The 24,372-nt window shown below is 52.8% G+C and overlaps 1 protein-coding gene across 22 annotated transcripts in view; it reads right to left on the bottom strand.

The window, feature by feature from the left end:
- The window catches only part of DGKZ (diacylglycerol kinase zeta), a 105,950-nt gene that overhangs the window by 23,593 nt on the left and 57,985 nt on the right, over positions 1 to 24,372 (bottom strand). For 12 of the 22 annotated variants that reach the window (XM_043549995.1, XM_037900163.2, XM_037900164.2 and 9 more), the window contains 18 exons: positions 15,474 to 15,582; positions 14,281 to 14,376; positions 10,985 to 11,062; positions 10,585 to 10,641; positions 7,544 to 7,612; positions 7,019 to 7,090; positions 6,561 to 6,677; positions 6,401 to 6,472; positions 5,926 to 6,021; positions 5,558 to 5,640; positions 4,910 to 4,970; positions 3,941 to 4,054; positions 3,025 to 3,165; positions 2,175 to 2,253; positions 1,677 to 1,732; positions 722 to 784; positions 403 to 476; positions 177 to 288 (listed from right to left, as the gene is read on the bottom strand). In XM_043549995.1, the coding sequence (XP_043405930.1) occupies positions 177 to 288; positions 403 to 476; positions 722 to 784; positions 1,677 to 1,732; positions 2,175 to 2,253; positions 3,025 to 3,165; positions 3,941 to 4,054; positions 4,910 to 4,970; positions 5,558 to 5,640; positions 5,926 to 6,021; positions 6,401 to 6,472; positions 6,561 to 6,677; positions 7,019 to 7,090; positions 7,544 to 7,612; positions 10,585 to 10,641; positions 10,985 to 11,062; positions 14,281 to 14,376; positions 15,474 to 15,582 (1,549 nt within the window). Of the gene's footprint in view, positions 1 to 176; positions 289 to 402; positions 477 to 721; positions 785 to 1,676; positions 1,733 to 2,174; positions 2,254 to 3,024; positions 3,166 to 3,940; positions 4,055 to 4,909; positions 4,971 to 5,557; positions 5,641 to 5,925; positions 6,022 to 6,400; positions 6,473 to 6,560; positions 6,678 to 7,018; positions 7,091 to 7,543; positions 7,613 to 10,584; positions 10,642 to 10,984; positions 11,063 to 14,280; positions 14,377 to 15,473; positions 15,583 to 16,965; positions 17,844 to 24,372 lie in introns of all 22 variants that reach the window. The other 10 variants (XM_037900154.2, XM_037900156.2, XM_037900155.2 and 7 more) reach the window with 6 other exon arrangements.

The following is a 24,372-nucleotide window of genomic DNA, read 5'->3' as shown; positions in this document are numbered from 1 at the left end:
CAGACTGGAAGGTCCCACTGGCTCAGAGGATGGGTGCCGCGAGGAGCTCTCAGGCACAGGTGGATTTCAAGTCAAGGTCGCAGGGTCGGGAACTGTGGGGGGGCAGGCAAGGTGCAGGGCAGCAGGGCCAGAACCTGCAACTCCCTTGCCTGCTGCCAGTGGCTGAGCTGATTTACCAGGGATGTCATGGTGAAGCCGATGACCTCAATGCAGCCATCGTCATGGCGCTGGGGCTCGAAGTCGTGGTGCTCCCCGGGGTTGCCCCAGGGCATGGTGCCCGCGCAGTACCTGCAGAGACACAACGGGAGCAGAGTACCACCTGGGACCAACGGGAGGGCTCCTCAAACACACCGGGCAGGGAGCCCGGGCTGCTCAGCATCCAGGGGTGCAGGAGCCACTCACCTTGGAATGTTCAGAAAGACAAGGCACTGGGGCTTCAGGTCCTGGATCTTGGGCGTCAGGTCTGTCCCGTCGCACTGAAAACAGACAGACGGACAGTCAGACACCCAGGCTGGCTGAAGGAGAGGGGCCCAGCCCAGCCCTCGTACTCTGGGGGGAATGAACTCCCCGTTGCCTTCTGAGTGGGAGTTGTCGCCCTGCAAAAGCTGCCTCAGCCACTGCGGTACCAGTTACTGTTACCCCTAAAGGAATGATGCCCCGGATTCACCAATCCCCACCGCTCCCAGGGAACGGTCTCAGCCCCTCCTCTCCAGACACTCACCACCACTTTGACGTGCTTCGCTAAGTCTTTGGAGCTGCCCGTGAGAAAGTCAGAAAATGCCGTCTGCCAACACAAGAGACAAGGTCAGTGCCTGGAGACTGCGTCCCTGAGTAGCAGCTGGATCGCATGGACCCTTCATGCTTTACTGAGTCTCAAGTCAAGCCCTCGAGATTGGGCAAATCCTCTTCCAGGCCTCACTGCACCTTTGGCAAATTCCCCCTCCTGATAAAGGGCTGCAGATGCACCTCACTCCTGACCTGATGCACCCCATGATAACCCAGCTCTGACAATGGACTTCTGTCCTAACTTGCAGCCCCTCCTTCTCCAGGTGGGACGCAGTACTTGGGGCACAGAATGCAAATTCATTCTCTGGCTGTGAGAAAATATGGCCAAACAAAAGTTATTGGGCCCAATACAGGAGCAAGACACCAGCCTCCTCAGTGCGAGGTAGTTCTGAGAGGGCATGAAACAATATGACATGCAATCTAGGTAATACAGCTAATCCCCCAAACCCAGATCCTCAATGGGAGGGACAGCTCTGGGAAGCAGAAGCAACCAAGACTCAAGGGGAAGAGAAAAATTAGGCAGGGGTCTGCACTGCGATAGGGTTTTACAAAGGCTAATGCAACCTGGGGACTGCATATGCGGAGACCTCATCCCAGGGCAGGGAGCGGATAATCACCCTCTAATACAGGTCTGGAGAAGTCCAGACTGGGACATTGTGTTTGGGCCCAGGCCCCTCAGTACAAGAAAGCTAGTGGGAGGAGTTCAGAGAAGAGCTAAAACAATTATCAGGGGCTAAAGGGACAGACTGATGGGGAGATTAAAAGAGCCGAGTCCTTATAGTTCAGACACCCCGTTTGTAGCTACCCAGAGAAAGCCGCTTTGGAAATCTCTAAGAGTAGCTGGAGCTTAGACAGACAGCGCTCATCTCCAAGGAGTCCCACACACTCACCCCAGCATAGAACATTTTATTCCGAAACCGGCTGTTAAATTTCTCTGGATTGGCCTCTAGGGAAAGAGGAGAAAAAAAAGGAAGACAGACGTTAGTGTCACTCACTCACTCACTGCCAGGAGCAACTCAGCCGCCTGTCGCCCCAGCTTCACCTCACTCTCCCAGGCTTGCAAACCAGCCTCCCCAGCTGCCTCTCACACTCCTCAGTTTCTTCCTCCCATTCACTCGCACACTCTCTGCAGCTTCCTCTCCCCTACCTGGTTGTTCCCACCCTCTTCCTGGTCAGTTCCCCCCACCCTCTCCCCTGTTGGTTCTCTCTCTGCCATCTCCCTAGCACAAAGTGTTTCAACTGACCAAGCAGCGGGTACCTCCAGGTTATAAACCTGCTTCCCCCCTGCTCACTCCTCCCTCTAAATCCCAAGAGTCTCCCACGCTACAGCCCAGCCCCACAGCTTTGTACAGAGGGCACCAGACAGCTCTACTCCAGCTCCCACCTACCTCGAGATTCGTGGAACTCCAGTGTCACGCGAGCATCAAAGCCGAGGCTGAAATAGTTATTGAAGACATCGAGGGGAAGCTGAAAAGGGAAAAGGAGGAGGCTGAGAACTGTGGTGCCCAGACATGGGGCTAGGAATGTAGAGTTACTGCAAGGGAGAGACCACACTTCACTAGCCATGTACAGGGGCCGCTGCCAGCAGAGGGAGGCGGAGGGAATAACTGAGACAGAGGGGGCTATTGGCCTGAAAGAGGGATACACTGAGGGGGACGGAATAGCCCTTTCTGTTGCCCTGAGCACATCCATGCTCAGCCCTCAGCCCAGGCTCAGCATCCACACAGGCAATGTGGATGCAGTGTCCAGCCCAGGTCAGCACCTAGGGTGGAAAGGAGTGGCAACTGCAGTGCAGCGGACGCTTTCTCTGTGCCAAATGCATCAGGGGTTGGAGCCTGTTTCCACAGGAACCTTCAGGATCCCCAGAGAGAGTTTTCCAGAGAAGCAGGGATGTCTCCTCTCCACCAAACCCCATTCCAGCTGCTCAGTACCCCTTCTTACAGGGTCACTGCTGGCTCACCAAGCAGCCAGACAATCTCTGCTCCTTGAGACGCTTGCTGTTCTCGGGGTCTCTGAGCCAAAGGAATGGTTGCAATCCTCCAAGCCTCTTCCAGACCTGCACCTTTGGGCCAGCTCTGGCTGCCACTAGCCCATGGGGCAGCTTCTCCCAGATGGGAAGCAGGGAGGGGCCCCTGAGCCATGAGGAGAGAAAGCGGAAACGGGGGGGAAAAACACTCCCTGAGGAGCAGAGTGCTGTCTGAGCTGGGGATAGATGGAGAAGCACTGTGTGTGTCTCACCTTGTCTGTGGCCGTCTCGTCCTTTTCCTCAGGGTTCACCTCGGAGTTTGGCTCCACCTGGAGATTCCAGCGGTCAAGCTGCACAATGTTTCCCTCCTCCACATGAGAGAGGATCTTTGACAAGGGCTCGTCCGTGTAACCCTGTGGGCCAAAGTGGAGCTCAGTGAGCCGCCCAACCTGACTCCCCTAACCAGAGGGAGGGGGAGGGGGGTGAGGGGGCTGCACGGCCAGGTGGCCCAAAGCAAAGAGTGGGGAGAACACAGGGTACATAGGGCCAGGATTTGCCACTGTGTAACCTGCAGCCTAAGAGGCTCAGTCTCTGTGACCAGGGGGTGCTTTCCACAGTGACTCCCAGCCCACCACAGCGGCTTGCCAGGTGGCACAATTAGTTACTTCTCCCAAGGGGGTGGATTCCTATTTACAGCTGATGTCACTGGTGGGGGCAAAGGTGATCTGGAGAGAGACCAGTCCTCTGAGTGATGCATACACCACAGGGATCCCCATGTGTCAGCCACGGGCCAGTCCCAGCCCTGTGGCATCTATGCCACACCTCCAGCACGTAGCCCTTACCACATCCAGCCACAACCGCCCCTCGCTGCACTCACCTCCTCTGCTGGGAACTCTTGGGCACACCGTGCACCGCTCTGAGATGGCCGCGCATGGAGTGCAAGTGGGAAAACTCCCCATGCCAGAGAAAAGAGCTCAGCTCCCCACCCACAACCCTGAACCCAGAGGCTTAGCTCCCCTTCCCCGACACATCAAACCTCTGTCCTGCCATCACAACTCAGATCCCTCCTCCCCTCCAACCACCTGTGCCCAAGCTCGGGAGCCAATAGTACCAGAGAGCAAGGCCCTATGAGCACCCCCCCGCCCAGGGCAAGTACCCCTCTCTGCCCCCTCCCCCCGAGACACTTACCCCACCCCAGTTCAGAGTCCTGGCCAGGTCATTCCCTGTCCCCAGAGGGAGGATGGCTACAGGAGGAGGGGGATTCAGACGTAACTGGTCCAGGATGGAGAGGATCCACCCCACCTGGCCAAACAGGACAGACACCAAAGAAGCAACTGGTTACTTCAGAGACCTATGAGGTGATCAGCTTGAGGGGGTAGAGAGTGTTACCAAGAGCCAGAGATGAGGAGGACATGGAGACTGGCGCCCCCTGCCCCCACTCCCCAGCCATTACAGGAGATGCTCAGCCAATAACCGTCAGTGCTCCAGACAGAGGGGACAAACCCCATCTTTTGACCCAATGTTCTGGGGAAATACCTGCCCCACCCCAAATGGCAAGCGAGTGAGGCTCCCCAGAGGTGACATCTCATGCAGTTCACAGCATGTTGGTGCCCTAGTATGTGTCAATGTCCCTGTACGGTGGATTCTGCTAGGACCCATGGGGTTGAGAATCCCCACTGCTGTTTGCCCCAAAGGCTGATCATGCCTATGCCTAACCTACACTGGGAGCAAGAGTGTTAATCTTCCAGGAGTGCTGCAGACAGAGCTTAGATGGGGGAAGCCTGAACTCACTCTAGCTCCCAAACTTTGCCCAGCTGAGGGCTGCGCCAGCAGCTCGTCAGGAGCTCAAGGGCTGCACCTAAACGGCATCAAAAGACCATTACAGTCGCCCTCATCTCTAGTATGGAGACGTAGCCCACAAAGACTACTGGCCCCAGCATACCATGCAGCTAGCTTCTGAGATGAAGATGGAGTATGGCAAGCTGGGACCTATAGTCACTAGGGGCTGTGAGCCACAGTATAGAACTTGGGGGACCAATTTTGCCCACCTCTAAATTAGAGAAAGGAAGCCGCCACCTATCCTGGAAGGGCAAGGGGTTTGGATAAAGGCACCAGCCACATCCCTTGATAACTCAGTGAGAGGTCAGGGTCACTCACCGTGCCATCCCCACCGCATGCCAGGATCCGCAGGTTGTGCACTTTCCGATACATCTCCAGCCTGCAGGGAAGCAGAAAGTGGAGGGGATCAGGGAAAGGTGGGAGAATCACCGAAGACACTTGAAGCTGGGACTGCACTGGCCAGTGTTTACAATGGGTTCCTCTCTCAGGTTGTCCATTGGAGGAGTCACAATCCTGGATACCCTACAGCCTCATGGCATTTGACACACTGTAATGAGCTTATCTTCACAGGCCCCTGGAAAAGGAAGTCAGGATCTTTATCCCCATTGTACAGATAGAGAGATGCTGGTATAGAGAGGGAATGGGACTGGCCCCAGGTCACAGAACAGGCTGGGAATAGAACCCAGGAGTCCTGGCTCCCAGCCCTGTGCCTTAACCATTCGATCATTCTTCTTCCTGGAAACATAAGGGAGCCAGGACTGACAGGGAAGTGAAAAGGGATCAGTCCCCAGAGACACTTCCCAGGCTTTGAACCTACAATGGGTATCCAGTCACACAGCTCTTCCCAAGGGCCTTTCCTAGGGCCTCAGTCCCTCACTAGTGGCCAGCTGGAAGAGAAGGGGCCAAGGCTCCTACTGGGGGAGACAGTGGGAGAAGGGGGATGGGGTTCCCTGAGTCAGTACTCACGCCTCTTTGGGGCCGCCCTGGCTGAGGTCAAAGACTTGCCGTGGGTTGAGATACCACATGAAGGACTGGATGATCTTGGCTCCCTAAAAGGATGAAAGACTTCAGGAAATAGGATACAGACAATCCCAATAGTGGGAGGGGGAAGGTGGGGAGGAAGCAGGGTCTTAGAGGTGATGGGAATCTGTAGTCCTGGACAGTCAGGCAAGGCCTGGCCTCAAGAGGAGATGCCAGGGAGTAAGCTGGCATCACACTGCCTGCTTCTGTATTTGCAGCTGAGATATCACCGAATATGCTGGATTCTCAGCAGTTGGGATGCGAGGCGTCTATGGAGCTGGCTATCCAGGAACATGTCGGAAAAGTGTCCATACCTGATTCCCACCACTCTTGGGGTTCACAAACACCAGCAGGGGCTTCATGAGTGGGGCTGGCGTAGGCTTGATGACAAAGGGTTTCCATCGCCCCTCCTGCAAGAGACACCACAACACCATCAACAAACATGGGAAACACAAGCTCTTGCCTGCAACTAAAATTTAAAGTCACTAAGGTCTGAAATGGAGACAAAATACTGAACATTCCAGCTACCCCAAGGGCCCTAGCACTGGGATCTACCCTCTCAGCTCCAGTGGGAGTGGGATCCACATGCCAGCCTTTCTGTTCTCTTTTTAAACACCCCTCCGAGATATCTTACAATTGCAAATGACCCTCATAACCCAGCACCTTCCCTCCACCTCATTTTTCTCTGCTCCATGTCTCAGACCATACCCTGTGACCAGCGATCTTCCCTCTCCAACTCCCACTCCCCTGCCCACCAATTCCCAGTCAACGCAGGCCTCATTCACTGACCTCCGCCCCCTTTTTGCTGGATTTCCGCTTGAATGACGTCCTCTTCTTTTTCTTACTGGACTTCAGTGGATTCTAGCAAAGGAGAAAAACCACATCACCAGCTGCCAGTTGAGCAGGAGTTGCTGATTAAACAGGAGCGAAGCCTGAGGGAGCAACTCACCTGGGGGCGCCGGACCCGCAGAATCCAGGTCGGAGGGACGACAACAGCAGCATGAGCCCCCAACGAGCACGGCTCCTCGATGCATTGCAGCATGAAGCATGACACCTTACTGTGGTACTGCGAGGGAGAGAGAACGCAGCACTCGCTTGCTGAAGCCTGGCCTGGGGAGCCCAGCTCTGAACACACACAGCACACCTGCCCCCAGCAGGGGGCACTGTAGGAAATGTGGCAGGAGCCTAACAACGTGAGGGCTCCCAACAGGAGGCATTGCAGGGAAAGGGCGGGAATTCCGGCTGTGAGAGGCATTCCCAGGTACTCCAATCCCAGCCTCTCTCCGTAAGAGGTGCTGCAGGGTATGGGGCAGGAGCAGCAGCTGTGGGGAGCTTGCAGTTTGCACTAGAACGTACTTGGCCATCAGAAGTCATTAGGCCATTAACTCAGGGTAGGGCTGCACTCACCGCTTGCTTACACCAGGAACAGCTGATGGCTACAATCTCCTTGCTGTGAAAGGCAAACTTCTGCTGGAAACCCTGCGGAGGGAAGGAGGCGGGTCGTGAAGCTCCTGACAACTCTCCGCAGTGCAGCGAGGGGCCCACAGGAAGGGGAACAGCGGCTCCCCAGCTATGCAAGATGTTAGCAACTAGGGTCCTTCTGCAGCCAGTGAAGCTCAGGTCTCAGTTGGACAGTTCCCCACCCACAGCCCTGGCACGAGAGAATTCAGCATGCTTGGGACAAGCATCTCTGGAACCAAGGACAAAGGAGATCAGTTTGTGTGGAAATCCTATGACTGGATGAACGTAGGGATCGACGGAGATATCTGTGCTGCCTGTAGGCAGCAATATAGAGAATACAGGATCACTGGCTGTGAGGGGGCTGCTCCCTCCCAGCAGGGGTTGTGCTCCAAGTGGTTCCTCTCTGTGTTCCCCACACCTATCACCTTCCCCTTCCCCACCTAACCTTGGATTTTCTTCAGCCCTTCTCACCTTTCCACACTGCCGGCACTTCCCTTCCTGGCGTCTCCGGTGCACCCAGTGATGCCGGACAACTATGGGCTAAACGGAAACACAAGGGCCAGGTTCAAAGAGAACGCAGAGAAAGGTATGGACATGATCCTGTTAGCACACTCCTTGGCTGGGACCCACAGTGGCCTGGCCTCTTCTCTGGCCCATATGGAATGGAATCCTCCTTTGCAGTCTCTTTAGCGCCGAGACGACACTGCAGAAGCCCCTGGGAACATCTCAGCCCAAACACTGGAGAGGTTCAGAAGCACGAGCACTCAGCTCTGGGAGAGGCCAAGGAGATGAGAGAGCCCAGACCACAGGGTACCTGGCTGAGATGCTAGGTGCCTTATCCCCCAGTGCCGCTCTCAACAACCCCCAGGAGAAACCCATGTGGGGAGGGGAGGGGCAAGTTTACGTCATGAGAAAGGAACCTCAACCAGGCTTGGTTGAAAATGCTGGAGAGAACTGTGGGTGAGATGAGCTGCTTTAGACAAGAGGGTAACTTGTTCATTACGTTTAGTCTCTAGAAATCGTATTGTGATTTTGTATTATACAACCATTTGTTTCCAATATTCTTACTGTCACTTGTCTCTCTGCTCTTTGAAAATAAATGTATTCTTGTTTTCACTGGGAATACATGTAAGTGCTGTGTATTTAGAAGAGCTGTGTAGTCAGCCTTGGGACAGCAGGCCTGGTAATTCTGTGAGCGTCCAGTGGAGCAGGGGCTGGACTCTACAGTGGATGCTCGGAGGACAGGGAGGTTGGGGTGCCTATTGCTAACCTGCAGAGAGAAAATGAGGGCGGCAGAAGCTTGGAGGGGAGTGTTTGTGTTGCTAGAGGCTGGTGGAGACAGAGAGCTGACACACCACAGGCACAGACAAGATTTCCTCACCCTGAGGACAGATGACAGCGAGGTGCCTCACAGCCCTGGGTACCCCAGAAAGTGTCACAATTATGACGAATAATCAGAAAAAGAAATGCTGTGAATCCACGCTGCTTCCCCCCATGGCAAACCATTTCTCTGCCACAGGCCTAATGGAAAATAGATGCCCCACCTCATGGTCACAGCAGAGACACCTGCGGCCCTGAACACAGATGCTGAAGGCAAAGAGCTGAAACGGCAGGGCTCCAGACCACAGCAGTCACTGAGGAGAGAGATTAAGTTCCTCCGAACTCCCTCTGCTCACCCGGTTTTCCCAGCCCTCCAACTTAATCATGAGTGGAGCTAAATCCATGTGCCATCAGCCAGCCAGCACGTCCTGCCTGACCTGGCACCTCCTCCCACTGGCAGCAACAGGTGCAGGATCATTCAAACACAGCCATCTTCTCTGTGCCTCAGCCTGGGAGCACCGCGGGGCAGGGGCTGCTCGTTCTGTGACAGGGGACAGCCAAGCACAGTGCTGGTCCCTAACGGCTATGGGGATGGCACGTCCACCGTCCCCAGTCAGGGGAGTAATTTTAGGGAGAGATGGGAGGAGGCAGCAGTACATTTCCCTCAGCTTGTACTGGGCGGTGAGGAAGGGAAGAGGTGCGTCTGTTTAAACACAGCGTTTCTTCTCTTCCCCCCAATTTTAAACCTCCATCCGGAGGGGAGAAGGAAGGCTCATAGGGTGGGGAGCACAGGGGAGTCTGAGTTTGCTGCTTAGTCCAAGAGCACTCTCTGCCCCCCTTGCTGCTGAACAGCTGCTGTCCACATGTCCACAGGTTTGTTTATTCTTCCTTCTCTAGGTTCTGTTTCCTACTGTACAGCAGTTGGAATGATGAATTCTGGAGGGTGCTTTCCTTATAGCACAGTCAGGGCCTGGGATCTAACCCCTATTTCCTGGTTAAAGCTGGTAAGGTAAGTTTGAGGGATAAGAGACCCCAGATACCATACTGATGGGCACCTTGGAAACAGATTGGATTAGGTTCTCTATGGAGACCGCAGAGGAGAGATCCTCAGCTGCTTCTAATCTAAAAGCTAGTGCAGTACCTGTTCAGGTGAATCCCAGGTGTGCGTATGGCCCATGGAGACCCCTGGCCTGTGTCCTACCAAAAGCTCCTCTAGACATGTCTGCTAGTTTGGAACTGCCTTAGGACTAGTTTGTGTAGATACTCTCCAGTTCCCTCCACCCCCACCTTTCAGCACCACGGAGAGCTCCACATCCCTAGGGAAGGCACAGGGTGCTGTTGCTGGTCACACCCCTGCAGCACAGAGGTTTGCAGGAGAGCTCCTGAGGGGGCATTACCTCGGTGCTAGGCAGCCATTTACTCCTTCCTGGAAGGCACTGTAGGGCATACCGGAGAGACGGCAGCAAGGGGCACCACAGGGGAAATGGTTTAAAGTGCTACAGTGCACATTTAACCTGGCCTGGACACAGCCATGCAATACAGACTGTATAGGGGCAATCCTGCCCTGTCTGGGAGAAATGAAGTGCATCGGACCTGACATACACCAGAGTCCCCACAGGTAAGGGGTGCACAGGGGTTAACCTGGGTCAAGTTCACGTACTGTGGCAATAGGTGCAGCTAACCTGGGCTGGGCTATAGAGCAAAAACCCAGCTCTTCTCCCCAGATTCCACACAAAACTTTCCAGGAGGCCTGCAAAAGTTCAACTGTTCTTTCATTCTCTCAGGGCCAGCACCAGATGGGCTGAAATTCCTCCTGGGAAAGGCTGGCCTTGAGGTGTCTTTGGCCCAGCGTGGCAGGCCCAGGAGGTTCTGAGAATGCGGATCAGCAGCTGACTGACCAGAAGCGGATCTTCCTATGAATGATTTGAGATTCACCTCACACTAGCACCAATCCCGTGCAGGTGCATTTCAAATAAATGCCCCACAGGATGGGTGACCACGTTCAGAGGTTTCACAGGTAGCACAGACTCAGGGGCTCCTGCCACACTTGAAAATGCCCAGACTTTCTGCTGCTTTCACAACAAACCCAGCTAAGCCTCTTCCTCGGCACCCTGAGCCCTCTGCCACCAAACCAGAAGGGGACGGGACTTCCTCCTGGCAAACACGGCAAGCAGTCCAGCTGAGTCTCTCACCTCCCGAACGTTCCTTGATCCCGACTCCCTGAAGGAAGGTTTGCAGCGGAAATTTATCTGCAGATTTAACACACACAAGAGAAGCATCAGTGAAACCATCTGCTAAAGGAAACCTACTGGAGTCGAGTTCAATGTGGCAGGCTTGGGAGCTTCCTGGGACATTTGATGCTTATCTGGGATCCTCATCCAACCCCCTACCGAAGGAACAATTCACCAGCCCTTAGGGCTAAAATGCCAGGAGATCTGCTAAAAGTCTGTTTCCTCACTAGGCACCTGCCTGTCATGACAATGGTTAACCAAAGCACAGGGGACTCAGCGCTGGCCCCATGCTGAATGTTGCCCAGGTAAGGGGTAACCAGCTCGTCAGGCCCAGGAGCGGCCTGTGTTGGGCTTTACTCACTTTCTCCAGCTGTTCTATGCAGGGCGTATGCACTACGATTTTGCAGGCTGCACACTTGCGTCTGGTCAGAGGTTTCTGCTGAAAAAGGGAAAAGCCCCTATGTTAACATCAGTATTTATTTACACTCAGGAAGCCTTGGAACGCCACTCACTCCTCCTCCACTCCCAGCAGGGTACTCCTGAGAGCGAGCAGCTCAGTACTCTGCAGGATGGGAAGCCATAAGGAACAAATATACCCTTAGGATCACTGCAGATAAAAACCTTGTCCCTTGATCTGAATGCCCCACCCCCAGCCTGCCACAGCTCTGCCCTGGGGCAAGAGGCGAAGGCAGTCTCCATTGGCCAATCAGTCCTCAATCTCTTCTGACACTGGCACCAGGCAGTCAATCACTGCCATCTGTGGCGGTTTTGGTGCTGCCCATCAGACTGAGACCCCAAGCTCATTTCACCCAAACCAACGAACAGCCATTGGATGGGCACCGTCCTCAGGCCCCAGATCTCACAGCTGGACGCGACCTGCACTTAGAGGGGGATGGCTGCAGCGTCTCAGAGGGCGTTGCCCCTGTGGGCGACCCAGCCTGCAGTCACGTAACTGCAGGGCTTGGGCTTCCATTTCTTGGTCCTTCCTTTTATTGCAAGATCCTTCCTGGAAAGTTCTGGAATTAACTTCTCTCTTGGGGCATCTGGGGTCACGACACCCCCTCACAGAAACTCTGTATCAACTCAGCCACCTGGATCCTAGCCACAGAGATACCCAGAGGCCTTGGCGCCTGCTGCCAGCTCAGATGCAGCAACTTTCCAGACTCAAAGCAGCATTAGCAGCAGGCAGAGTCTGGAGCAGAACATTTTCCATCTCCCTCACTGGCCCCACAAGTGTTAACCCCTTCTTTGCTGGACTCCAGAATGCCTGAAAACTTCCACTGTGGTTCTCAACAAATTTTTTGGTGGGCTCAGAGTGCAGCCACCAACTCTTGCTGGTGGCTGCTCTGACAATTTTTCCTAAAATACTTGCTCTACTTTAGGAAAAACCAATAAATATGCAAATACACACGTCCAAATCATCGTAAATTTATTTATGTAGGGTTTTTTTGCAGATTCAATAATAAAAATAATGTATCGTTGTCTCTATTCTTTATAAACAGAACAAACAAATAAGGTGCTTTGCCTGTTCTTGTCTTTTTTCTTTTACATTTCTGGTTGCTTTTTGGGGGGTGGGGGGGGAGGGCGGGGGACACGACACTGGCTAGCTAGGAAGTCTGCTGTGAAAAGTGATATTAACAAACATACAAATATAACTTCTCACAGCAGACTTACTCAGCCCCAGCAAGCCTAGGGACAAATTAAGCCCTGGATAGGAAGGTGGGTACAGAGGCAGCAGGGGCCAGAGGTGATGACAAGGGCAAAGCTTGGGACTAGAGCCTGCCACCGCGCAGTCAGGGAACGGAGAATGAAGCCTCAAGCCCAGGGGATGGGGACCAGGGATGGAGCCCGAAGCCACACGGGTGGAGCACGCCACCAGCCACCCCATGGCTGAAGCCTGACCCCACCACCCCCAGGAAAGCGGGTAACTCACATTGGCTATCTGCTCCTTTCTTTGAAAACTCATGGCGATCAGGGGAAGTCCTGGATGACTGGAAAAAGGCTAATGTAGTGCCCATCTTTAAAAAAGGGAAGAAGGAGGATCCTGGGAACTACAGGCCAGTCAGCCTCACCTCAGTCCCCGGAAAAATCATGGAGCAGGTCCTCAAGGAATCAATCCTGAAGCACTTACACGAGAGGAAAGTGATCAGGAACAATCAGCATGGATTCACCAAGGGAAGGTCATGCCTGACTAATCTAATCACCTTCTATGATGAGATTACTGGTTCTGTGGATGAAGGGAAAGCAGTGGATGTATTGTTTCTTGACTTTAGCAAAGCTTTTGACACTGTCTCCCACAGTATTCTTGTCAGCAAGTTAAAGAAGTATGGGCTGGATGAATGCACTATAATGTGGGTAGAAAGTTGGCTAGATTGTCGGGCTCAATGGGTAGTGATCAATGGCTCCATGTCTGGATGGCAGCCGGTATCAAGTGGAGTGCCCCAAGGGTTGGTCTTGGGGCCGGTTTTGTTCAATATCTTCATAAATGATCTGGAGGATGGTGTGGATTGCACTCTCAGCAAGTTTGCGGATGATACTAAACTAGGAGGAGTGGTAGATACGGTGGCAGGTAGGGATAGGATACAGAGGGACCTAGACAAATTGGAGGATTGGGCCAAAAGAAATCTGATGGGGTTCAACAAGGATAAGTGCAGAGTCCTGCACTTAGGACAGAAGAATCCAATGCACCGCTACAGACTAGGGACCGAATGGCTAGGCAGCAGTTCTGCGGACAAAGACCTAGGGGTGACAGTGGATGAGAAACTGGATATGAGTCAACAGTGTGCCCTTGTTGCCAAGAAGGCCAATGGCATTTTGGGATGTATAAGTAGGGTCATAGCCAGCAGATCGAGGGACGTGATCGTTCCCCTCTATTCGACATTGGTGAGGCCTCATCTGGAGTACTGTGTCCAGTTTGGGGCCCCACTCTACAAGAAGGATGTGGAAAAATTGGAGAGAGTCTAGCGAAGGGCAACAAAAATGATTAGGGGTCTGGAACAAATGACTTATGAGGAGAGGCTGAGGGAACTGGGATTGTTTAGTCTGCAGAAGAGAAGAATGAGGGGGGATTTGATAGCTGCTTTCAACTACCTGAGAGGTGGTTCCAAAGAGGATGGTTCTAGACTATTCTCAGTGGTAGAAGATGACAGGACAAGGAGTAATGGTCTCAAGTTGCAGTGGGGGAGGTTTAGGCTGGATATTAGGAAAAACTTTTTCACTAGGAGGGTGGTGAAACACTGGAATGCGTTACCTAGGGAGGTGGTGGAATCCCCTTCCTTAGAAGTTTTTAAGGTCAGGCTTGACAAAGCCCTGGCTGGGATGATTTAATCGGGGATTGGTCCTGCTTTGAGCAGGGGGTTGGACTAGATGACCTCCTGAGGTCCCTTCCAACCCTGATATTCTATGATTCTATGATTCCTCCACCTTGTGTTTCCCCAGAAGGGGGGAAAGGCCCAACCACTGATGGCAGCCCTAGGGGAGGGGCTGCTACCCCCCCCCGCATCAGGCTGTGGCTGCAAGAAAAGACCATGGTGGCTGCATTTGAGAAATGCCAGGCTACTGAAAGAAAGGGATACCCAGGTTTTTCCACTAGGTGGCACTGCAGTCTTGTACATAGACCAAGCCGAGCTGATGACGGGATCACTGTGCCTGACTTACCAGCATCTTGGCCACACAGTTCTGTTCCCCCACATAGCAGAAATCCCCAGAGCCGCTGGTCTCAAACCAGATATGCTCCCCGTAGATTGCAGTTTCCTGGAAGACACAAGAGATACGTTGCACTTCTCCAATGGGCCACAAGAGTCCCCAAGCTGCCTAGCCTTGGATCCCAGCAGTCACCTCCAACATGATGAATATCTCAGACCCACAAATACATTGTGCTATATTACAGTCAGCTGGAGGGGGCCTATGGGGCACCCCTGTGATCGCAGGCTGCACAGAGGCCCCACTTTCCAGAGCGAGGGCACATCCAGGAAACCTGCCCAAAGCTCCCACCGTGGCCCAGATCAGTCAGAAATGGAAAAGTACAGCCTATAGGATACTATCCCATCTAGCTGTAAACAATGGGGCTGTACGGGAAAGGATTCTCCTGGGCAAATTCACCTCATTGCTAGGGAGTTTTCCTGAGATTCAGCTTACATTTTCCCCTTACTTCCCATCACATGCTCTGACCCAGTGTCCCATCCAGAGGTCTGCACCCCTCACTCCGTTATTGGCAGACTGTCACGTCCCCACTCACTCATTGCTGAGCTCAACTGGACACCTCTCTCTCACAGGTTAATCCCTTCAGCCCCCTGACAGTTTCTGCCCTTTACAGCGTTCCAGGTGAGAACCATCCTTTCTCAGCTTCCAAACACAAGGCCTCTGGGGACGAGGGGCCCAGAGCGGAAGGCACTATCCCAGCTAGGGATATCCCAGCTCCCCACAGTTGTAGAGAGGGATTGTCCCCACCCTGCACCAGGACGAGGCCTCTGAAGATGCAGCTCACAATGGGTTCAGCTTTGCCTGTGCAGAACAGGAGGTGGAGCAGAGGTGCTTGTGCATCTCCGACAAGAAGAGCAGTGCCTGCCACCACTCACTGAGTCTCCATTCCCAGGTGCAGAATGGATGGCTGTGTAGTAGCAGTGGGGAATGAGAGTGAATGCACTGTCCATTTTCCCCAGCATCAAGACGCTTTACCCAGGAACATCAGAAAGCACCAGCTGCTAGCCACAAGGCTACACGTGTCAAAACAGGAGCCACCTGGTACAGCCTTATAGCCCTCCTCCTGGGAATGGCGACAACCCGAGTGCAGCCGCTGTAACATCAGAGAGTCCGCTCCCAAGCGCCAAGGGAAATTAAAGTCAACCTACACTCCAGTCCACAGTGCTGCGGATCTGCCTCTCTGATTCACTTCTCAGGGCTAGCGTGGGGTTCGGCTGGGTTACCATGTGCTGGAGGCCGGACTTGGCGATGGCTTTCCTGGAAGAAAGAGGGAGGGGTGGCTATAAGAACAGGCAGGAACGTAGATACATGCAAGGCATCATGAGCCCTTCAGAAGGAAGAGAACGCTAAGGGGTGGCAGAGCATCATTCATTAGTATCACTCAAAGCCAGAAACCTGGGCTGAGGCTGAATTCGCTGTAACGACAGGCTGGGCAATACCCACCCTCCCAGCATACGCCATGAGGATGAGCCAGTGAAGGGTTCCCTGCAGTGGTGAGATGTAGGGTCTCACAAGCCACACCTACATGGTATGCCCCTCTAGCGGTGGCTAGGCCACAGAGCGGCTTGGGAGTCTGCTAGAGCCCTTGAGCTACAGAGCTGGGTTTTGCCCAGACAGTAGATGCTCATGTTCTTAGATCCAGAGGCCCCGGGGGTTGATGCCCCACTCAGGAGCATCACATTACATACAAAAAGCTTCAGACTTGACCTGGTGGGAGTAGCCCCTCTTCCCAAAGACGGGTGAAGGTCACAAGGGTGGGCACTCTTTCTGAAGACACAGACATCCCAGAGATGCCCCCTCTCACTTGAATGTCACAAATGGACAGAGAATCAAGAGCCAGCAGAAGTGGGGCGGAGTGCGGTGAGAAGTGGGGGAAGCAGCTCACGGCCCCTGCTCACAAGAGGCTCTCGCTGTCTCCAGGTCAACAGCCATTCGCCTGGGACCGACCACCTCAGCAAAGATTTTGACCCCTTCCACCATGGCAGTGCCATTTCCAGTAGCTGCCCAGGCAAGGAGTTGTGCAGCCTCTGAGCCCAGCAGCCAGTGGAGCCGGGAAGAGCACGCCAACTGGAGAAACTGGACACATCCTTCCCCCATCCCAGAAACATCCCCTCTCTTCCAAAACCCCTCTCATGATTCCTTATTCATGCCTGCACCTGGCGCCAGCAGCTGGGAGAAGGCAGCAAGCACAGGGGTACTGCCAACAGCCTGAAAGCAAACTCAGCAGCCAGTCAGACACACACAGATGGACAAGAGGCTGAGTGGCCTTTGATCAGCGGTGAAGGAAATGGAGACACTGACTCCCTGGCCTCTCCTAGTCCACAAACATACCGAGCACATGGGTGGGAGCTGCAGCTAGGCCTGGCAGAGGGTCCTGTGCTAGCCCCTTCCCTCATCCTACCCTGAGGCCCTTTGCAGACCCTCCAGCTCCCTCTCCCCACCCCCTCCACTTGCCCCGATCCAGAGGGGTTTGGGACTCCATGCCAATGCATCAGCCATGCCCTCACCTTCCCTACCCCAAGCCAGACAAGCTAGATACCCTGTGCCAATCTCTGCTCCCTTCAATACTGCCCCAGCCATGGCCTGGACTATCCTTCTGAATCTCCCCTCTCCCCTGCCACTTGGGAACACCATACATACAGCAGCTGGGGGCTCCAGGCTTTAGGGAAGGCACTGGCATAGTTGCCATAGGCAGGCTCCATTCCCAAGCATTCATATATGGTTTCTGATGGCCGCCTGGCTCTAGGAGGAACCTTCCATCTTTTGGCAGCCAGCCGTGCTCTGCATGGTGGGAGCAGAGCGCCTGGCCTGGGGCTCTCCCCTGAGAGCCATGGCTGGCTGAGGCGTCGGTAATACCCCTGCAGCCCGCAGGCTGCCTTGCTGTACACAAACTCTGCAGGCAGGAGGTGGGTGGAGTGGCGGTGCAGGCAGCCTGGAGCTTGCAGGAGAGACCTCATGCTGATAGGGTGCAGGGCAGGGCGCTTGCTCCTTGGGGAAAGCTTGGCCTGCAGCTCACGCCGATCCAACCTGGCTCCTGAGGCGACAGTCTCCTCCCTGCCACAGCCCTCCTTTAGCTCCTCCCAGGGCGACTTGGATCCAGAGCCTTCGGCACAGGCCATCCGCCTCCCTTCCTCTGCCTCGCTCACTTGGATGAGGCTGGCCAGCAGCATGGAGGGGCCCATGAGTTGGGTATCAATGGTGCGCACCTGGCCCCCACGCTTCTTCTGGACAGCAAACCTGGGGCTCAGGTGGGGCGGGGTGGTGCTGGAGCGTCGCCGGGGGCTCAGGCTGCCCTTGTCTGGGGAGCCCAGGCAGGAAACGCTCTGCAGCTGGGTACTGGACCTGCGGCGGCACTGTGCCAGCGAGGCTGAGGGCATGCCCACCATGGAGCGCCGCCTGGCTTTGCCAGTGGGCACTGACACAACGCTGGCACGCTGGAAACCCAACGACGATACCTTCCTCCTGAAGTGCCTTTTAAAAAAGGTGTCCATAGTGACTGGGGGTGCCCCGAACAGTGGCTGTTAACACAGAAACCAGCAATTAAAGGGGGAGGGGCTCTCATCAAACCACCTACAAGGTCTACAAGTCCCAGTCAGGGATGGGTACTACCACTCTTTGCAGGGAAGAAGGATGCTATGAGGGAGCTCTGGGGGGACCCAAAGGGTACTGGTGCGAGGGACATCAGAGAGAAAGAGGAGGGGAGGGGGACACAGGGGAAGGCTAACATGCGGTACTGCTGCCAGGAGACCTATACTCGATACTACAACATTAGAGGCCGATGCAGGGCAAGGAAACCCCTGTGCAAGGCAAAAAGGAGAAGTGGGATGGTGTGAAGCCTGAAGGGCTTGTCTGGTGGCTCAGGAGTTGGTCATGAGTGATGAGGCAGAACACCTGGATTTGGGGACTTCCCATAATGACCAGCTGGCAGATCGGAGACGAGTCTCAACCCTGCACCTGAGGACAGCTAGGAGAAGTTCTCTCCATGCAGGAGACACCAGCATGGATTTGCAGCCAGCCTCTGCCTTCCAAGGCAGCTGGGGGTGGGAATGCTGTGGGGAGGCACCATACTCAGCCCCACTGAGGGGTGTACAACATTGCTCCCTACCTGCCAATATACAGAGCCCCTCAAGTATGCTCCAATTTCACCCCCTCCCCCCCCGAGGTTGGGTATGATTTGGCCTCCATCTGGGTTACAGGGTCCCTGCAGAGATGAGTGCCGTCCATTCTGCCCGGGGAGGGAGCAGAGCTGGGACCAAACCAAAGAGGCACAGCTCCAGCACCATGGTCCAGTTCTGGGAAGGGGTCAGGACTGCAGATCCCAGCCATTCCACTGAACAGTGAATAGATTCTAAGCCCCCACTCGTCTTGACTACTAAAAAAAGTGCATGTCTGATGGTGCTGGAAAAGGACATAAGCAGGAAGGAGTCTGCACAAGGGGACCCCTAACTCCAACCAAGTCTCCTGGTTAATAACAGCAGAACAGTGTATGCTCCTGCAGCAGCTTTCCACAGAGTGAGACCCACAGCACCCTCTTGAGTACAGGACTCCAACCTCAGACCTAACCGAGCAGAGTCACGGACATCCCTGGGGAGTCTGGGCCTGGGTGCAAACTCAGTCCACCACTTGCTGGTTAAAAGGACACCTGTGGGCAGTTGTGCAATGATGGAGCACCTCAGTGAGAGTCACAGTGCCACTCTGCAGACAAGTGCTTTTCTTTGGCCCGGTCTACGCTTAAAAGTTTTCTCCACGTAGCTGTGAAAAATTCCTGTCCCTGAGCACTGTAACCATACCAACCCACCCCCAGTGGAGATGCTCTAAGGTCAAATGGAAGAACACTTCTGTCGCCCTAGCCACCGCCACTCAGGGAGGTGGATTACTTACAGTGCCAGAAAGACCCCTTCAGTTGCTCCGAGAAGTGTCTAGACTATGGCACTACAGCGACAAAGGTACAGCATCTTAAAGAGATGCAGCCACAAAACACCACTCGTCCCTTGGGTTAGGAAATAAGCACCTAATGCACTTGTCCCCACTGAGACGGTTTCTATGCCTTTCCCAGCGTGCTGAGCTGGGCAGGGTTACTCTCTGCTGCTAGTTTCCTCTGTATCCTGCTTCCATCACCATGGGAGCTGGCTTCTGAGGCTCCCTCTCTTGTGCTCTAGTTCTCCCTTTCTATGTCTCAGTGACTAGACCAGGCTGCTACTGATCTCCTGGTTCCCAGCACTGGAGGGAGTTGAAGGATCACACTATTTAAACGCAAATGCCCTGTCAGCACTGAGTTTACAGCCAGTTCCTAGAACTATTTCTCTGCAGAGAACTTTAGGTAAAAAATGGAACTGACATATTTTAAAGCCAGGTGTAAATGTTGGACTTGGCTTTGCTGAGAGGCGATTCCCTTTAAACCAAACTGACATTCGCCTACATTCTCACTTGAGGATGAGGTAACATGCTGAGCATGGCACAGGATGCTTTCAGTGCAGGTATCTGGGAGCTCCCTGCTCCAGTATTTCCCATAGTCTGCAGGAGAACAGTCTGTGCACATCCCAAGGGTGCGTGAAGACAGCTCCCCCCCAGGGAGATCTTGGGAAGACGCCCCTCTTCGCCCACTACTCCATTTCCTCCCTCTCCTGCCACCCCCATCAAGTTTTCTACTCGTAAATTCTAAGCGCTGACATTTCAGACATTACAAAATTCTAGACATATCAGATCTAAGCACTCAGAGTTTACAAGTAGAAATTAACAGTAAATGTAGGGCAGAAGGTGCCTGCCTAGGACTTGAAGAGAATAGAGATTGGCTAAGAGACTTGGAGCAGTGCTGGGAAAATAATCGTATCTGCTCAAAGCCTCACTCTTCTGCTGGAGAGAGCTTAAAATGACTCTCAAGCTCTCTCTGCCCAGTACTGTCAGGTTGCCAAGATACTGCAGCTGCAGGAGAAAAGCTTTGAACAGCAGATGGAGAAGGCTTCAGCACTGGTTAAAACACTCTTCCTGATGGGCACATTTTTAAATGGAGGCGATGTTACTCAGCCAGATCCACACTCCCATTCTTCAGCTAGCAATTCTATTCTGCCTTTCCAACTGTCACAGTTTCCAGCCATGTGTCCTCAGCCTCCATCTATTTCTTCTAGCCTTAATCTCAGATATACAGGGTTGGCTCTTGGAGTCCTCCTTCTCCATTCCCCTGTCTTGAAGTTTCTTGGCTAGACTACAGCTAATGAAATCCTTTTGTATGACATGCATCCACTTAGGTTTAGGTTTTCTAACCCTTCTCTTACCCTCCACTTCTAAGTTTAACACCCTGTTTCCTATATATTCTTCCAATCTTCTTTTCACATGCCCATACCTAAGCCTCAACTCCCTCAGCATCTCTATAAGTGGTACCACTTTCACACTTCCCTTAATTTGTTCATTCCAAACATGGTCCACCCGTATAACTCCAAGAATCCACCTTAATATTTTAATTTTCACTACATGCAATATGTGCCCCTTTCTCTTCCTCAGTCCCCAGCATTCAGAGCCACACAAAAGTGAAGGCCTAATTACGGTCTTGTAGATTTAAGGGTATGTCTACACTACCTGCCGGATCGGCAGGCAGCTATCGATCCAGCGGGGGTCTAGTCTAGACGCAATAAATCGATCCCTGAGAGCTCTCCTGTCGACTCCTGTACTCCACCGGCACAAGAGGCGCAGGCAGAGTCGACGGGGGAGCGGTAGCAGTTGACTCACTGCGGTGAAGACACCACGGTAAGTTGATCTAAGTACGTCGACTTCAGCTACGTTATTCACTTAGCTGAAGTTGTGTAACTTAGATAGATTCCCCCCACCCCACCCCCCAGTGTAGACCAGGGCTTACTTTTCAATTTGATAGGCACTCTCCTATCATAAACCACTCCGCTTACTTCTCTCCAGTTAGTCCATACCTTTCCTGTTGTGCTTATAAATTCATTGTTGAGTTCACTATTATCCTGTACTATCTAACCTAGGCACTTGAACCTCTGTGCCTTTGATAGTGGCTGGCCCCAAAGACTTACAGTCTCATTGTCTTCCTTTCACGTCTAATCAAATCTACAGACACACACAGTTTTATTTCTGCTGATTTTCATGCCATTTCTTTTAAGTACGCATCTCCATCTTCTTCCACGTACGAGCACATTGTCTGCAAAAACATGCACCTGGATGTTTTCTGTAAGCGCATCAAGCACCAAGGCAAACAAAAAGGGGGTCAGTGATGAGTCTTGACACATTCCTGTTCTTACTAGAAACTGTACAGTTTCTCCACGTGGCCTTTTAACTGTGGTTACACCACCCTGATAAATGCCCTGGACAAGTCTGATATAGTCGTCAGGTATCTGCTTCATTCTCATACCACCAGCCAACCTCTCTCGAAACACGGTCATAAGCCTTCTTAAGATCCACGAATACCAGGTGCAACGTTTTCCTCTTTTTTCTATATTTTTCCACAGCAATCTTAATGCAAAGATAGCATCCACTGGTGACTTGCCTGTCACGAATCCAAACTAATTGTCCTGACCTTTACTTTTCTTCATTGTTTCTTACCAATAACTTTCTCCCAGATCTTCATCGTGTGACTCATGAGTTTAATGCTGCCGTAGTTACCACAGTCTTGATAAGTAAGATAGTGAGCATATGATTAATTCCTCCTTCCCCCTCTGCCTGGCATATGGTACGTAAAAATCCCAGAACTGTAATTTTAAACTAAGTATCATTACATTACAGTAGCATAGTGCTGGAAGGTGGGAGGCATGATTGTGCACTGCAGAGGTCTTTGAAGTTCTAGCATGGGTGTCTTGTGGGCTACAGTCCTGCTAAATCGAAAGTGAACATGAAGGGCTTTGTCTAGATGGCAGATTTTCCGATATTCTCCTACCATTGCACTAGCATCATGCAGCTCCACCACAGTGAGCAACAGTGACAGGGCTAACGCAAGCTGGCCAACGGAACTTTAACCACCATGTCATCTCGAGCAGCTCTGAGCAGCCTTACAGAGTTGCTCGCGCACTGGTGCATGGTCACACTCAGGGTCATGCTGGTGGTACACTAAATGCCTGGATGCTGCTATTGTGGTGGGTGGGAATGACTTGTCTTAACACCATTTCCTTCCTTTTTCAGGTTGACATTCTTGAAAGCAAATACACTTGAGCAATCTGAACTCTGAGCTAAATGGTTTTGTACGGTACTTTACTATGGCTCCTTCTATCTGGAAGGGTCCCAAAACGCTACATCCAGTACACACAACAATCGCGTTACTTACTGTCAGGCTGGGACACACATGGCAGCTATTTAACAGCTGCACAGCAATGCTACACAACATCTTAGATCTAAGAGGGAAGAAGAAAAACCCGTGTCCAGTGGAAACTGCAGGGAATTTTAGAGCAGGTTGGCAGAACAAAAGAAATCTTCCAAACCACATCATGGGATCTTTTAGGACCTACTTGGGTTTGTCTACACAGCATTTTTTTGAGTGTGCAGGAGTGAGTACCCCCAGCCCAGGTTGACAGACTCCGGCTAGTCAGGCTTGTGCTCTAAAACTAGCTGTGTAGTCAGTGCTTTGGAGTCGCGACTCGGGCTGGAGATCAGGCTCTGAAGCCCAACCCTGTCACTAGGCTTTAGAGCCCAAGCTCCAGCCAAAACGGCGATTTCAAATCACCAGCTGCCCAGCTAGTTTTAGACTACTAGTGCGAGCCCTGCTAGCCCGAATCTATCAGCCTGGGCTGGGAGGTTTGCTCCAAAATATGCAGACATATCTCTGAGGGTCAGGACTAATGTGCTTTGGCAGTGCTGTAGGTGGGGAGGACGAGCAAGGGGGTGCCACAGCCCAGGTTTGAGGGGCAGAGCTGTGTGCAGAGCCCAGACCTGGAGGATGACTGCATGTTGGGATCAAGGGGCATGCATGGAGCTGTGAGAGACCCCACAACAGCCATTTGTCTTAGCCTTTCAGATTTCTATGCTCTTGCTGTGATTTGGAAGCTTTTTAAAATATCATTTGATGGTAAGATGGGAAGGAACGTTCAGTGCCTGTGATTATTTCAGAGTGAACATCACTCGTGATATGTTGCATAAAAGGGCCTTGCAGAGGCAATTTGGCATTCACCGGGGGTGAGGAAAGAGAAATAATGTTGCATACTCCAGGGCCTTGGCTCTTGTCACAAGCAGCTTTGCATTATTATAATCCCTCTGTACTCACAATGTGGTAGCTTTGATCTGCTAATAAACTGCAATCAGGGTCATGATGAGCTTTCCTAATGGGGACCATATAACTTTGACAAGAGGCAGATGGGGCCCCAGCATAATAAACAGGCTGGCAAAGTCACGCAGGCAGAGTCCTCTGGCTCCTCTAGCTGGAAGAGACCATAAATAAAGTAACCTTGGAAAGAGCCTTTTCCCCCAGGCAACACACCTCCACGGTCCCATCCTTGGGAGTTTCCTGCCCAGGTTTAGTTTGCACAAAGAGAAGCGGCTGCAGATTCAGAGCCCCCTACATGCAGCCTTGGGCACCAACCCTGCAGGGACAGCACTGTAGGTCAGGAGAGCCAGTGGAGGAGCACACAAGAATGCCTGGGCACTAGCAGGAAAATAATAAGGAAAGATGTCAGGAATCCTAACCATTAACCTTGGTTGCTGACCCTACTGCAGAGATACAATTGGGGATACCCTGACAACAACACAGGCGGAGAGTGTTGTTGTCAGTCCAGTGGCAAGGTAGCCAGTTGCTGATCTACAGCTTCTCTGTGACCAAAGCAAATGGCAAGCTTTCACAGCAGCAGATGGGCCACAGGTTCTTCACCCAACATCATCTTCTAGGCAAATGCTGCCAGTGGCCATAAAGCGGAAGGTGTTTAAAGCTTTTCCAAAGTCTCTGCATCAGACATCTTTGATCACCACAGACCTGTGGCTAACAACAACAAATGGCTTACCAAGGCCCAGTGGAATTTTCTGAAAGCTCAGTGGATCTTTCAAACAGAACTAGATACATCTGTCAGCAAAATGGCTGAAGTTGGACTTGACATGTCCAACCAGTATAAATGACAC

This window comes from Chelonia mydas, chromosome 6 (assembly GCF_015237465.2).
Source record: "Chelonia mydas isolate rCheMyd1 chromosome 6, rCheMyd1.pri.v2, whole genome shotgun sequence".
Taxonomy (NCBI): domain Eukaryota; kingdom Metazoa; phylum Chordata; order Testudines; family Cheloniidae; genus Chelonia; species Chelonia mydas.
Note: the sequence above shows the minus strand (reverse complement) of the source record. Positions and strands in the feature narration are given on the sequence as shown.